Source organism: Amia ocellicauda, chromosome 15 (assembly GCF_036373705.1).
Source record: "Amia ocellicauda isolate fAmiCal2 chromosome 15, fAmiCal2.hap1, whole genome shotgun sequence".
Classification (NCBI taxonomy): domain Eukaryota; kingdom Metazoa; phylum Chordata; class Actinopteri; order Amiiformes; family Amiidae; genus Amia; species Amia ocellicauda.
The window spans coordinates 20,297,392-20,310,711 of NC_089864.1; the positions used below are offsets into that span (position 1 = coordinate 20,297,392).

Consider the following 13,320-nt stretch of genomic DNA (forward strand, 5'->3'; position numbering starts at 1 on the left):
GATTGTGTTTCAACCTACATATTGAATTGATGATCATTAGCACCTGTTTGGTATAATTGTTTAATCATACACCTGACTATATGCCTACAAAATCCCTGACTTTGTGCAAGAAGAATTGTTGCTGTGGTGGTCACACCAAATATTGATTTGATGTAGATTTTTCTTCTGTTCACTCACTTTGCATTTAGTTAATTGATAAATATAATCTATTAACATGTTTTATTTTGGAAAGCATTCTTACATGACAGCATTTTTTCACACCTGCCTAAAACTTTTGCACAGTACTATATATATTTTACTGCATTTTAATTCCAAGCTACAAAGACAACAAAACGTTTCAATTTTGAAAGTGGGTGTAGACTTTCTATAGTCTCTTGTTTGTATTATGTATTTTTAGGGGGGTTTGGATTGAGTGACAACTGAGTCCCTCTTCTCATTGTCTGCTTTGGAATGCCTTAAAAACTATTTCCTTGTGTAACGGACCATCATTTTGTATCAGCTCATATTACCCTTGCTGTATTATCTCCTTGCAATTAATCACTTTGGTTCTTGTCAAGTGTTGTAAATTGTCATGGGAGATTAATGAGCTTGGGACCTGCAAGTGAACGACCAAATGTAGCTCCCGTTTGAAGGTTGTTTTGAACATTTGTTGTTGGGTAGTCGATGTTATGATACAATAATTAATTTCTTCACTAACTAGTTTTTATGTTTTATATTTACAGCCCCTTTCTCCTCTCCTGATTTGGACAACGTTGTGAAGTTTGATGTCTACGGTGACGGAATGGGCCGATACAATATATTTAACTACCAGCAGACATTGGAGAAACACTCCTATGTTCAGATCGGGCAGTGGGCTGAGACCCTGAGCATGAACACTGACCTCATTCACTGGCCCAAATACTCCGTCCCCACCTCTCAGTGCAGTGACCCCTGTGCCCGAAATGAAATGAAGAAGATGCAGGCCGTGGAATACTGCTGCTGGATTTGCACAGCCTGTGAGCCGTACGAATACTTGCTGGATGAGTTCACATGCATGGCCTGCAGCCCAGGGCAGTGGCCCAGTGAAGACCTGACAGGGTGTTTCGACCTACCAGAGGACTACATCATGTGGGAAGATGCCTGGGCCATCGGTCCGATCACAATAGCCTGCGTTGGGTTCATCTGTACTTTTCTAGTGATGGCTGTTTTTATCAGACACAACAACACGCCCCTGGTGAAAGCATCTGGGCGGGAGCTGTGCTATATCCTGCTCTTCGGTGTCTTCATGTCCTACTGCATGACTTTCTTCTTCATCGCTAAACCATCTCCAGCTATTTGTACATTACGTCGCCTTGGCCTTGGCACCTCCTTCGCCGTGTGCTACTCGGCTCTTCTCACAAAGACTAACCGTATCGCCAGGATATTCAACGGTGTGAAGGAGGGCACACAGAGGCCTAAGTTTATCAGCCCCAGCTCTCAAGTCTTTATCTGCATGAGCCTGATATCGGTTCAGATTGTGATTGTGTCCGTTTGGCTCATGCTGGAGGTCCCCGGCACGAGGAGGTTCACTGTGCCGGAGAAGAGGGAGACTGTTATATTGAAATGCAACGTCAGAGACTCCAGTATGTTGGTTTCGTTGTCGTACGACGTAGTGCTTGTAATCTTATGTACTGTGTATGCCTTTAAGACCAGGAAGTGTCCTGAAAACTTTAACGAGGCCAAATTCATTGGCTTCACAATGTACACCACCTGCATTATCTGGCTGGCTTTCCTCCCCATCTTTTATGTGACCTCCAGCGACTACAGGGTAAGTTGCCATTAACGTTGGCCTTGTCTTGAAAAATCCACTAATATGAATCAATAATCAATTGCAGTTGCCACACTTTACTTTCATACATGTTAACAATAAAAAAAAAAATTGTGCATGGGTCTATTAGATTCATTTTGAACATTTTCTAAAGTTAGTGCGGTGCTTTGAACACATCTAAAGGGACAGCAGGAGACGTTTGATCCTCTGCTGCAGACTAAATGTTTTGCTTTAGTTTTTTGCAATCGGTAGTGGCACTTAAACTGGCCTTAGACCAAATTGGACCAAATTGACTAACCTCCTAATCATAAATTATTTTTTTATGAAAGATTTGTACTCCATAAAAAGCAGAATTCCCTGTCAAATACAGAAAAGTCAAGTTTTAGAAATGTAATTTTTAAATGTCTTAGCATTAACTACAGGATCAGCCAGTTAATATAATAGTATGTGCTTTTTGCATTTGACTTCACTTGGGCACTGTAATGTTTCCAATTTAATTCAGAAAATGACTGAAGTATAAGTGTAGTTTTCAAGCCCACTGCCAGTGAAGTGGAAAGGAATTGACCTCAAAGCAGAAACTCGAAAGGAAACTTCAGACTTTAAGAACGCTGATGCAAGTAGAACTGTTCTTTCTAAATCCCTTTAAAAATATAATGTGTTCACAGGTAATCCTGATTATTCAGGGGAAAATTAATGCACCAGAAACCTTTCTAATCAGAAGCTAAAGAGCACAGGCTAAGCTGTACTGTCTGTTATATTCATATACCTACATTTTATACATAAAACGAGTAATCTTGACACAAAGATAATATATATGCAAACCAACACCATACTGGTAGCTTGGTCTTGTGGATTAACACAGGCACAGATAACGGTAAAAACTAAGGTTGTTAATTTTAACAAGGCAAGTCCCTTTAACACACATACACACACACACACACACACATATATATTACATGCAAAGTATTTGTATAAAATATCTGAATAGGGAGACAAGACATAAACAAAACCATTTCAGAGACTATCATTCTTGAAATGAGGAAGGATTTTGAAGGACATCAATAATTACTTATACTTTTTTACATCTGACATTTTCAGTATTTTACACAAGACTTTTCATAATAATTGAGAACTACAGGTTATAATTTGTAGTGCACGGTTTATATAGACACAATCTCTGATAATAATATCAGCATGAATTCAAACATTTTGCAGTGTTCAGACGTTTCTTTTAGTGTTAAGTATGCTTGTAGGAGGAGGGGCAGAGATTGAGTAATTTTGAATTGGGAGTTGTATTTTAACATATTCCTTATTTGAACTCTCCAGGTCCAGACCACAACCATGTGTATTTCTGTCAGTCTGAGTGGCTTTGTTGTCCTGGGGTGCATGTTCGCACCGAAGGTCCACATCATAATGTTCCAGCCGCAGAAGAATGTAACAAGTCACAGACTACACCTGAACAGGTTCAGTGTGAGTGGCGCAGCGACCACATATTCACATTGTGAGTACCGTCAACAAACATCTGCATAGTTACTGTGTCACTACATTGTAGAGATGACTGTGTTTTAAAATGTTGGGCATTGTTACATTTGGCAGGATTAGGAAACTGAATTTGACTTTGCATTGTATATTTCTAAGCAGTAAAGATCTTTGTGAACCTGCAAGTCATTTTGAAAATACTAGCTAAGAAATACAGATGAACATTAGCAGAGCTGTCACAAAACATGGTCTGTATAATGCTTTTCAAAAACTAAACTGTGCAAGTCATTTATTTATTTTTGATTATAAGCTTTATATTTTAATATTATTATACTTATTTTATAAACACGTTTTTTTTTTTAAATGCCAAAATTACTTAATGTTCTCTTTACTGAATGTTTTTATATAGATAAGGGTATGTCCATAGTACAAATTATGTAATTTCCATTATTATTTTAAGTGTGTCCTAATGGCTGAAACACTGATAACTTCATAAAAACATAGCTTTTTGGGCAACACATGTTAAAAAAATATCTCATTTGGTAATTAAGTATAAACTTAAGGAAATCGTTTATCTCCTTTATCCTTTCATGTGGAAATATTACAATAATGCATTTTTTATGCATACTGCTATTCTGCAATTATTTATCATCGTTAAAGCACTGCCTTCAATGTAATAGAAAGTTTATTACAATCAAAAGTTGTTCAGTTTAAAAAAGGAAAATCATGAACACGTAGACTTCCTCTGTGGGAAGGGAAGGGAATTGGTGTGATTGGATAGGGTAGCCTTCTATTTAAAATAACGCATTTTTTGGTAAGGTAGCCTACAAAATTACATCTGGTTCATTGATACAGATAACTAAGAAAATACATTTTTAAAAAGAATTTGGAATGCAGGCATGTTTTAAATTAATACATCCAGAATACATCTACAGCCAGCTTTATCCATGCAGTATTAAGGACTACAAAATAATGAAGTCAGGTAAACTGATATTTGTTAGTTTTTATATCCAGGAGGCAGAAGTGACAGGTGTAAGAGAATAAGAAGATAAAAAAAATCGAATTAATTCAACCCTAGAAACACTAATACTCGACAGTCTGAAATGAGCAGGGGCATCTTTTATGTTCTGATATGAAAAAGATCTAAAAAGGGCCGTGCTAATTTTTTTTTTCTTTTCCATTTCCTTTCAGCTTCTGTGAGCACTCATTATGTCCCAACAGTCTGTAACGGGAGAGAAATTGTTGATTCCACCACTTCATCTCTGTGACTCTCATTAAACTGCCTAATCCCAGCTCTTAGACTGTTAGCAAACTGGCACATATTGTGCATTTCCAGTGAACTAGTACCATTGATGTAGAAAGTGTGTATTAAATTATTTTTAAGGGCTGTACATATAACTGACATTACTATAGGAGACTTTATAGAATGTTTTCTGGACTTTGTTTTTGATAGTTTTATTATACCCTGTAAATAACCATGAGTTGCATTGTTATATACATATTCAATTTGACTTAGCAGTAACAGAATGACCTACTGCGATTGCAATATTAGACAAACTTTATTGTCTTATTTTTTGTAGGCTTCAATGTTGTAATTAATTGCGTATGCATTTCTATGTTGTATATAATATGTATATTATGTCAAACTGATGGTTTTAACAGCACAAAACAATAAAAGTATTACACAGCTCCAATAAATAGACATTAAATGGTCCATAAGATCCCCAGTAAATTTTGAATTACAGACGTGCATGGAGCGTGGATGAGTATAAATTGGTAAATTACTTAAGGACCATGGAATTTGTATTGTAATAATTAAATCATGGGTGATCTGCCTACTTATAATGTGACCTTTAGTAAAGCTTAACAATGTTTAACAATGGCTTTTTTGTGCCTTAAATTGTGTCTTGTAGTTTTATACAAAGGTTAAATCATGATATCTGTGCATGTAGGGAGTAGTGAAGTGATAATATTCGAGGTAGTATGTATTTCAGACTGTTTACTGTATCTTGTCCTGAATTTAAAAAGCTGTTTTCTTATGCTATAAAGACATCACTCAACAGGTGTGTATCATTATAAAATACAGGGTAGAAAAGTCTATGTGCTTTTTGTCAACACCTAGAGGATTACAATATTTTTCACGTTGCAAAAAAATAGGTGGAGCAACTAATTTAAGGCTAATATGATTTAATTTAGTGAAAAACAAACATCATAAAACAAACAGCAGGGGACATCTTTCCGAAGCCGTTCGCATTTATTAAAGAATCATGACAACAAGAAAGAACCATTATAAATTGGTTTAACATGAACTTGTACAACTTAGCTTTAAATGTATACGACCCTACAAAATACACACAAGCGTGAGCATTGGTACTCGCACATCTGCAAACATCGCTCTTTGTCTTGCCTTCGAGTGCAGCCATGCAATAAAACAGGGGTCATTTAAAACACTGTCTTGGGAAATGTGAAAAATGTAGAATAGAATGCAAAATGCAGAAAAAACTAAATCCCAGAGCAATATCTGAATTGCACACCAGTTCCTGTGGTTGAACAAAATAAAATACAGAGAAACCCTTGTGTCCAAAATACAACAGGAAGCGGCGGATTATGTAAAGTAATCTTATGCCCCTAGTCATGCATTTTATTTATGCTAGCACATCTGAAAGATTATTTTCCTTTGTTGTGTGGCTTATCTGCTCGTGCATTCCTCGCTCCCCGAGGATACGTTCCACATGCCGAGTTGTTGCAGACAGACTATGATTGAAGTCCCTGGCTTCCGAAATTGAGGGATAGAGCATCAAAAAAAGGGTTGGCTTTCAAGCTGGCCATTCTCAAAATAGCCAAATTCAAGGAAATAAACCAAAGCAGTCACTCATAGTCCCACTATCCTACACTATATAATCTCCATGATATGTATGGCACACAAAAGCCCAAAACATTATTCCTGAGCCAAGGCAACCTCATAAAGTGTTTCTCCAGTTGATATATGACACTTCTACATTAGATGACAGTTAGAGAGCCTTGTGTTTTGTGGCCACATGTGCCACCACATTATTCAGTGTACCCTCTCAGTATCGGTGCAGGAGAGGCGCTTGTGCAGTCCTTGTTTATAGAATGTTTCCAAAATCAGATTAACTGGAGAAATCGGATTGCAGTTTGTAAAGGCAGGTGCTCCGTGTTTCACAAGCTCCAAATCTGCCATATTCTCCGGCATTACATTATACCCACAATTAACAGTCAAAGCCTGCGCTGCCTGTGGCCAATCAGATTGTGGCCAAGTTCCTTACTCCCTCCCCCCAAGATTCATTTGTGTTTAGTGCTGGGCCAAGTGAAGACAAATGAACAAGCAAGCCAAGGCGCTAATTCTATTGTAAACATGGCCAATATTACCCAAATCTACTTTAAAGGATTCTGCAGCACCACCGAAGACGACCTGCGAGGGAGATCGGCCCTGGCACCAAGGAACAGATGTCTCCTGTTGCAGAGAAATGCTCAGCTGACCTAAGAAATGTGTCCTGAGGGGGACAATCTGTTCCAAACGTAAAAACCGACACCAATTATCCTGCTGTTCCTTCACATCTCCGTCCCCTGCATTAACACGCATTCTTCATCTTCTAAGAATGTATCTCAAGAGACAATGTGCACTTTTATTTGTGGATCCTTCCCATGCGTTGTCTTTTTGATTTTCCCCTTTGTTTTACTTTAGTGTCTAGTGGAAACCCAAATGTGATTTACATGCACCTTGTTCTTTACAAGATACTGTTAATCCTTCATTAGCATACTGAACACATGCTGCATCATAATAAAGCAGCAGAGCGAGTGCAGTTTCCAATAACTTTAGAATTCCTTTTGTATTCGGAGAAAAATACACTTACAGTCAGTGAGTTAGTAACTATCCCTTGGCGAATGGCAAACTTTCATGTTGAACGGCAAATCTTAGGGCCTCTCTACTGCCCAACTAAGCCTGACATGACTTTAATTAAACCTGAGGTCCAGCGGGCTTTTTCTGTCTTCACTGCTGGGTTTGTTTTTACTCTTCTTAAATAAAACATAGCTTGAGTGTAGCAGATGTTCTTCTAGGCTTACATTAATAATGTATATATGTTATTGGATTGTGTCTTCAGCTATACCTTAAAATAATAATGAAATGTAAGTGTTTACTACCAACTGTTCACAAGCCTCAACTGTAATATTCCTTAAAATATGGAAAGCTTACGTTTCCAAGTTATTTCAATTTTAAATCTGTTGCAATTGATGATTTAGATAGACAAATAAAAGCTGATGCGCAAATGTATACATCATTTAATAGAACCACGGCAATTTAAAAAAGATGTGAGGAAAGACTGTAAAGGAAACAATTCTCTGCAATAATAAAGCAAACCTTGAGTTTAAAATGTGCCCCTTTACCAGCCACTTTTACGAGGACAGGTCAAACTAAGTGTCTTCTAACTGAAGGATTTTTATAGCATTGCATTCTGGGTAAAATGAACATATTCCAGTGATTTTTGTTGTCAGTGGAGTTCTTGCAGCTTTAAAATAAATTTCAGCAGTACTCTCTTTGTAGTTTTGCTTTTACTCTCAGGGGCTGGTTAAGCTGTCCATTCCAAAATGGATTTCAGAAAACCAAATACCAGTACGTTTTATTGAATTCATGTAAAATCCTTCATTAAAAAGAATATTACTGTGAATTAAAAAAATATGAATAATAATAATTACAATCAATGAAATCTGAATACATTATATTACCAGATTTTATTCAATCAGAATTCAAGGTTATCAAATACCGAGGACAAAGTCTTGCTCTGGGGTCCAAACAAATAACTAACAAACCAAAAACAGTTGACAATATTTTATTCTGAGAATAGATCAGTCTACATTAGTGGAGAACAACATGATTTATTTCTGCCCCATACCCCCACCCCCCAAACATACATTTCTGGTGTCTTTTCCTTCCCTTTCATTGTCTTATGTTCACTGCTTATGCATGGGATTTGAGGAACGGTATAAAAGGTATATGGGACTAGGAGCCGTTTTATTAATGTTTTTGTGCCTTTTACTGCTGTTGACACTATCATGAATGGCTCAATACGTATTAAACTGAGGACGGTCATTAAAATGTTTCTGTGTGAACTTATGTACAACCCTTGCACAAATGCTGGTTAAAATCAAAAACAAACCAAAGACCTGAGGAACAGTATGTTTTAATATATATACTTTCAACAAAAACACCTAGTTAAACAAAATAAATATGCAGAGTTGAACAACAGATTGCAGAAGAAAATGGTATTTATCTGTGCAGCTGATGCCTTCTTATTCAATTTCAATAGTTTGCTTTGTTTTTCCCACAGATGTCACACTGTTGACTATTCAAATACATGATATGACTGGAAATATCTATGACAAACTCAGATGTGGTGAAGGATCGCTGTCAATTAAAAGTGCAAAATAAATAGGTTCTCTCTCTGATAAAATGATTACAAAATACCAATGAATCTATGCAAATCACTCCACAATATGCAATGTGAGATTTACAAGTACCAATAATTTGATATGAGGAAAACACAGTTCAAAAACATAAAAGGAGCAGAATTGTCAAAAGGAATACATACATAACAAAACAAAAACACAGCTAAGAAGGCTTTAAACTCTCCATGTTTTTCTTCCCCATTCATTATCACAAGATGAACATGACTATTTCACAACAGACCTCCAAGTCTCCTCACGTCTCCTTGCACAGAACCTGCATGATGAGATGAACAACTCAAATAAAGTAGGCGCTCTGATGAGGTATGGAGGGATTTCAGTCTGCTGAGCACAGTTACTCTGCATGCTGCTGGCTCCTGCCCATCGTATTGAACACATGGGAAGGTTTAAATCTTGCATTACCTAATTTCGAAACATAGGAAAGACCTATTGGGAACTTTCTTGTACAGAAACAGTACTACTTAAACCTATAAACAGCCAGAGAAAAGCAACCAGAATGCAAAATACCAAACAAAAGAAATATGTATCAAAGGTGTCTCTCTTTTATTATGTATTTCTTAGCAGACGCCCTTATCCAGGGCTCTTCCTGAGCTTAACTTATACCCAGTGCATCATCAGTGTGTCTGAATCCCCTTTGGCAAGGTATTTTATCCCAGTAATAAGGCAACCAAACTAGAATATCTTCATTGGCGGAGTTCCTGGTCCACAAATCATCCAGAATATTGTTAACAGTGGTCTTGTGCATTTTGTTTTTCGGTTTCTGTTTCTCCCAATGCGTATTTGAATTCGAACCAAACCTCTTTTTATCCCCAAACCCATCTCTCATTCTTGGATGATTTGAGTTGAACAGACTCACAGCTCTCTCCATTTCCCTGTAAAATTGAACAAACAACACATGATGAGAGCTGAGGGAGATCAAATAGTGGAATCCTAAACAAACAACATAACACCCTTTGACATAAATGACACCACACATTAAGATGAAGTTTCAAAGTCTAGCAAAGTTCTCTTTCTGATGTCTAGGTGGGAAAAAACAACCTCTGAATTCATAAATTACTTTTCTGATTTGTAACGATGCATTTGAATACATTTTTCAAATTACATTTTTTAATATAATCACTTCTACTGCCTCAGAAGAGACTTATACCTGCACCAATATACACTCACCTAAAGGATTATTAGGAACACCCGTTCAATTTCTCATTAATGCAATTATCTAACCAACCAATCACATGGCAGTTGCTTCAATGCATTTAGGGGTGTGGTCCTGGTCAAGACAATCTCCTGAACTCCAAACTGAATGTCTGAATGGGAAAGAAAGGTGATTTAAGCAATTTTGAGCGTGGCATGGTTGTTGGTGCCAGACGGGCCGGTCTGAGTATTTCACAATCTGCTCAGTTACTGGGATTTTCACGCACAACCATTTCTAGGGTTTACAAAGAATGGTGTGAAAAGGGAAAAACATCCAGTATGCGGCAGTCCTGTGGGCGAAAATGCCTTGTTGATGCTAGAGGTCAGAGGAGAATGGGCCGACTGATTCAAGCTGATAGAAGAGCAACTTTGACTGAAATAACCACTCGTTACAACCGAGGTATGCAGCAAAGCATTTGTGAAGCCACAACACGTACAACCTTGAGGCGGATGGGCTACAACAGCAGAAGACCCCACCGGGTACCACTCATCTCCACTACAAATAGGAAAAAGAGGCTACAATTTGCACAAGCTCACCAAAATTGGACTGCCGCATACTGGATGTTTTTCCCTTTTCACACCATTCTTTGTAAACCCTAGAAATGGTTGTGCGTGAAAATCCCAGTAACTGAGCAGATTGTGAAATACTCAGACCGGCCCGTCTGGCACCAACAACCATGCCACGCTCAAAATTGCTTAAATCACCTTTCTTTCCCATTCAGACATTCAGTTTGGAGTTCAGGAGATTGTCTTGACCAGGACCACACCCCTAAATGCATTGAAGCAACTGCCATGTGATTGGTTGGTTAGATAATTGCATTAATGAGAAATTGAACAGGTGTTCCTAATAATCCTTTAGGTGAGTGTATATATATATATATATATATATATATATATATATATATATATATATATATATATATATATATACATACATACATACATACACTCATCTATACATACATACAATATAACATTTCTTGCAAAGGCAGGGTTCGTATTAACATAAAAATTGAAACGTTCTTTGAAATGATCACACTATAAAGGTGTTTTTCATATTGAACTAAACTTTAACAAAGGAAATATAATAATTACAATCTGATGGTGTATCATTAGAGTGGAGCTAAAACCATTTTTAGAAAATGATAATGGGCCTGGTATATTTCCTATAACGCATGTGATGTGAAGAACTGTAAAATTATCCATCCTTGACCTGTAATCATAAAAATTAATTAAGTTTTCTCTCGCTTTCGTAATTAGTTGCTTTTCTCTGCATATTACGGCTCAGGGAAACGGTTCGGAAATCCACAATAATCTGGAGCTGCTTACCTTTGTGGCTATTGACTTCAGCTTTCCCAGCAAGGACGGCTTATTTGAATAAACCACCTCGTCTTCATTGTCCTCGCCCTCCATTATCGCACAGCTATCCGCGGCGGGGAGCTCACACTCTTTATTAGCGGTCATCACTAGCCTTGAATATTTATATTCCAGCCTGCCATACAAAAGAAGCATTGAATTACTTCATACACATATTGGAAATTATAAAAATAATTTGAGTGACAACTAGCTATATTTTTAGTGCTACTGTTACTACTACTTTTACTTGTACTATGTCTTTAACTACAACCACTACTACTACTACTACTACTACTAACAATAATAATAATAATAATAATAATAATAATAATAATAATAATAATAATAATAATACTACATTTAAAATAATTTTGTGAATTGTTGGAAGCACAATCCCTCTTTCTACCAAAAATAGTATGAAAATATAAAAGTCTGTCTCTTGACAATGTAACCATGACTCGGAAGATATCGTCAATGTTTGTACATGTAATATGATTAGAGTAATAATCATGGTACAGGTATAAAAAACACTGCGTAAGTTCTGCAAGGACACTTATCTCTTCCGTGCTGAAAAGTTTGTCTTACATAAGTCACCTCTAAAGGGACGTACAGAGACACGTTATCTTATTTGTGAACTGACAGTGACTATAGGTGAACGTTACCATGAATATAAAACAAGAACCCAGTAGTTAAAAGTGCATAGAGGAACATACAGTATGTAGAATTGTATTATAACATGCACCCTCATACAATCCTCCTGAATTAAAATAACTCTATAGTGACACCCTCTGGTGTGTGGGTGGAAGACAACAGCAAAATCAGCCAATGAAAGACGAATTCGCTTCTCTCATTTACTTTTTGTTCTTCTTCCAAAAGTAACAGGTCAGGGAAATCAGCAGCACTGCAGTGAATGCACCAATTCCAGCGCCAACCTTTAACCAGAAGTCTATAGCTTCACAAGGCAGAGTTTTCTTTACTGGGAGGGAGACGCCTTTAGTGCAATGCTTCGGCTCGTTCCACACATACAAGGTGTCCTGAAAAACAAGGGCAGGGCGTAAGAATTGTTCCTCTGTCACGTCACTTTGATGCCTTTGAAAACAGTCGTTACGTGTGCATGGGATGCTTTGAGTTACCTGAACGCCTCCCTTGCAGGCTCCTTCTATTTCATGATAATCCGTATCTGTGCACAGTGGGCAGGCGTCGGCACTTTCCCACAAGAAGTTAAAAGTACAGCCGTCACAAGTCCCTGCAGGGCATTTGCTGAGGAAAATTGAAGGAAAGCTTTACTGATAAAATATTGGTTTCAGTGCTGCTGAAGAAATAAGAAAGTCGAGAAAGTAAGTCAAGGTCATTTGAGTGTTTAAGTCTCACTGTGGAGGAAAATGTGCATTTCTCTGAAGGACAATTGGGTAATGTATTTTTAAAAGCATACCAGAACTGATTACTTCTACACTAGGTGGTTCAGATTCATTTAATGAGGATATAGTTTTTTATATACTTATACACTATAGCTCCCATAGAGATTAAAGAAATTAACAGACTTTAAGGTAATAATAAAAAACAAAAAAAACAACTTAAGGACAACTGTCAGATCTCTTAGTACTAAATAAAAATGCTGTTGTTATTGTAGTTAGACACATTTGACACTGCTTATTTATCAGAACAGATCAACTGTCACGGGGAAATAATTCAGAAATAATTGTGATTTAATTCTTAAGCAGTATCCAACACTTGAAACTACATTGTTTGGTACGACTTAAAATTATAGCACTTTCACAAAAAATGTATACAAATACATTGCAGTAAATGTAACTTTTAGCAAAGTCCAAAGAAATGGTAATTAAAGATAACTTTGGGCACACATCTTGTACTTTCTGCACATCTAAATCATGCATAAGTAAGATGAAAATCAGAAGAGGAAGAAAAAGAAAAAAACACTTTTGCTCTAATTTAACAACCACAAGAGAATTTGCAGTTTCTGCTGAATTCAGCTCTGTAAAAGAATTACAAGCTTCAGAATTGCT

The 13,320-nt window shown here is 37.0% G+C and overlaps 2 protein-coding genes across 2 annotated transcripts in view; one reads left to right on the forward strand and one right to left on the reverse strand.

Moving 5' to 3' along the window:
* Nucleotides 1-5,145, forward strand: part of grm3 (glutamate receptor, metabotropic 3) — a 52,699-nt gene extending 47,554 nt beyond the window's left edge. Inside the window, exons 4-6 of the mRNA XM_066723663.1 lie at nt 723-1,786; nt 3,113-3,287; nt 4,457-5,145. Coding sequence (XP_066579760.1) covers nt 723-1,786; nt 3,113-3,287; nt 4,457-4,533 — 1,316 coding nt within the window. The 3' untranslated portion in view covers nt 4,534-5,145. The remainder of the gene's footprint in view (nt 1-722; nt 1,787-3,112; nt 3,288-4,456) is intronic.
* Nucleotides 5,146-8,099: 2,954 nt separating this feature from the next.
* The window catches only part of LOC136771383 (endosome/lysosome-associated apoptosis and autophagy regulator family member 2), a 33,052-nt gene continuing 27,831 nt past the window's right edge, over nt 8,100-13,320 (reverse strand). The window contains exons 19-22 of the mRNA XM_066723662.1: nt 12,430-12,556; nt 12,152-12,330; nt 11,270-11,432; nt 8,100-9,621 (exon numbers count right to left, since the gene is read on the reverse strand). Of these exons, the coding sequence (XP_066579759.1) occupies nt 9,553-9,621; nt 11,270-11,432; nt 12,152-12,330; nt 12,430-12,556 (538 nt within the window). The 3' untranslated portion in view covers nt 8,100-9,552. The remainder of the gene's footprint in view (nt 9,622-11,269; nt 11,433-12,151; nt 12,331-12,429; nt 12,557-13,320) is intronic.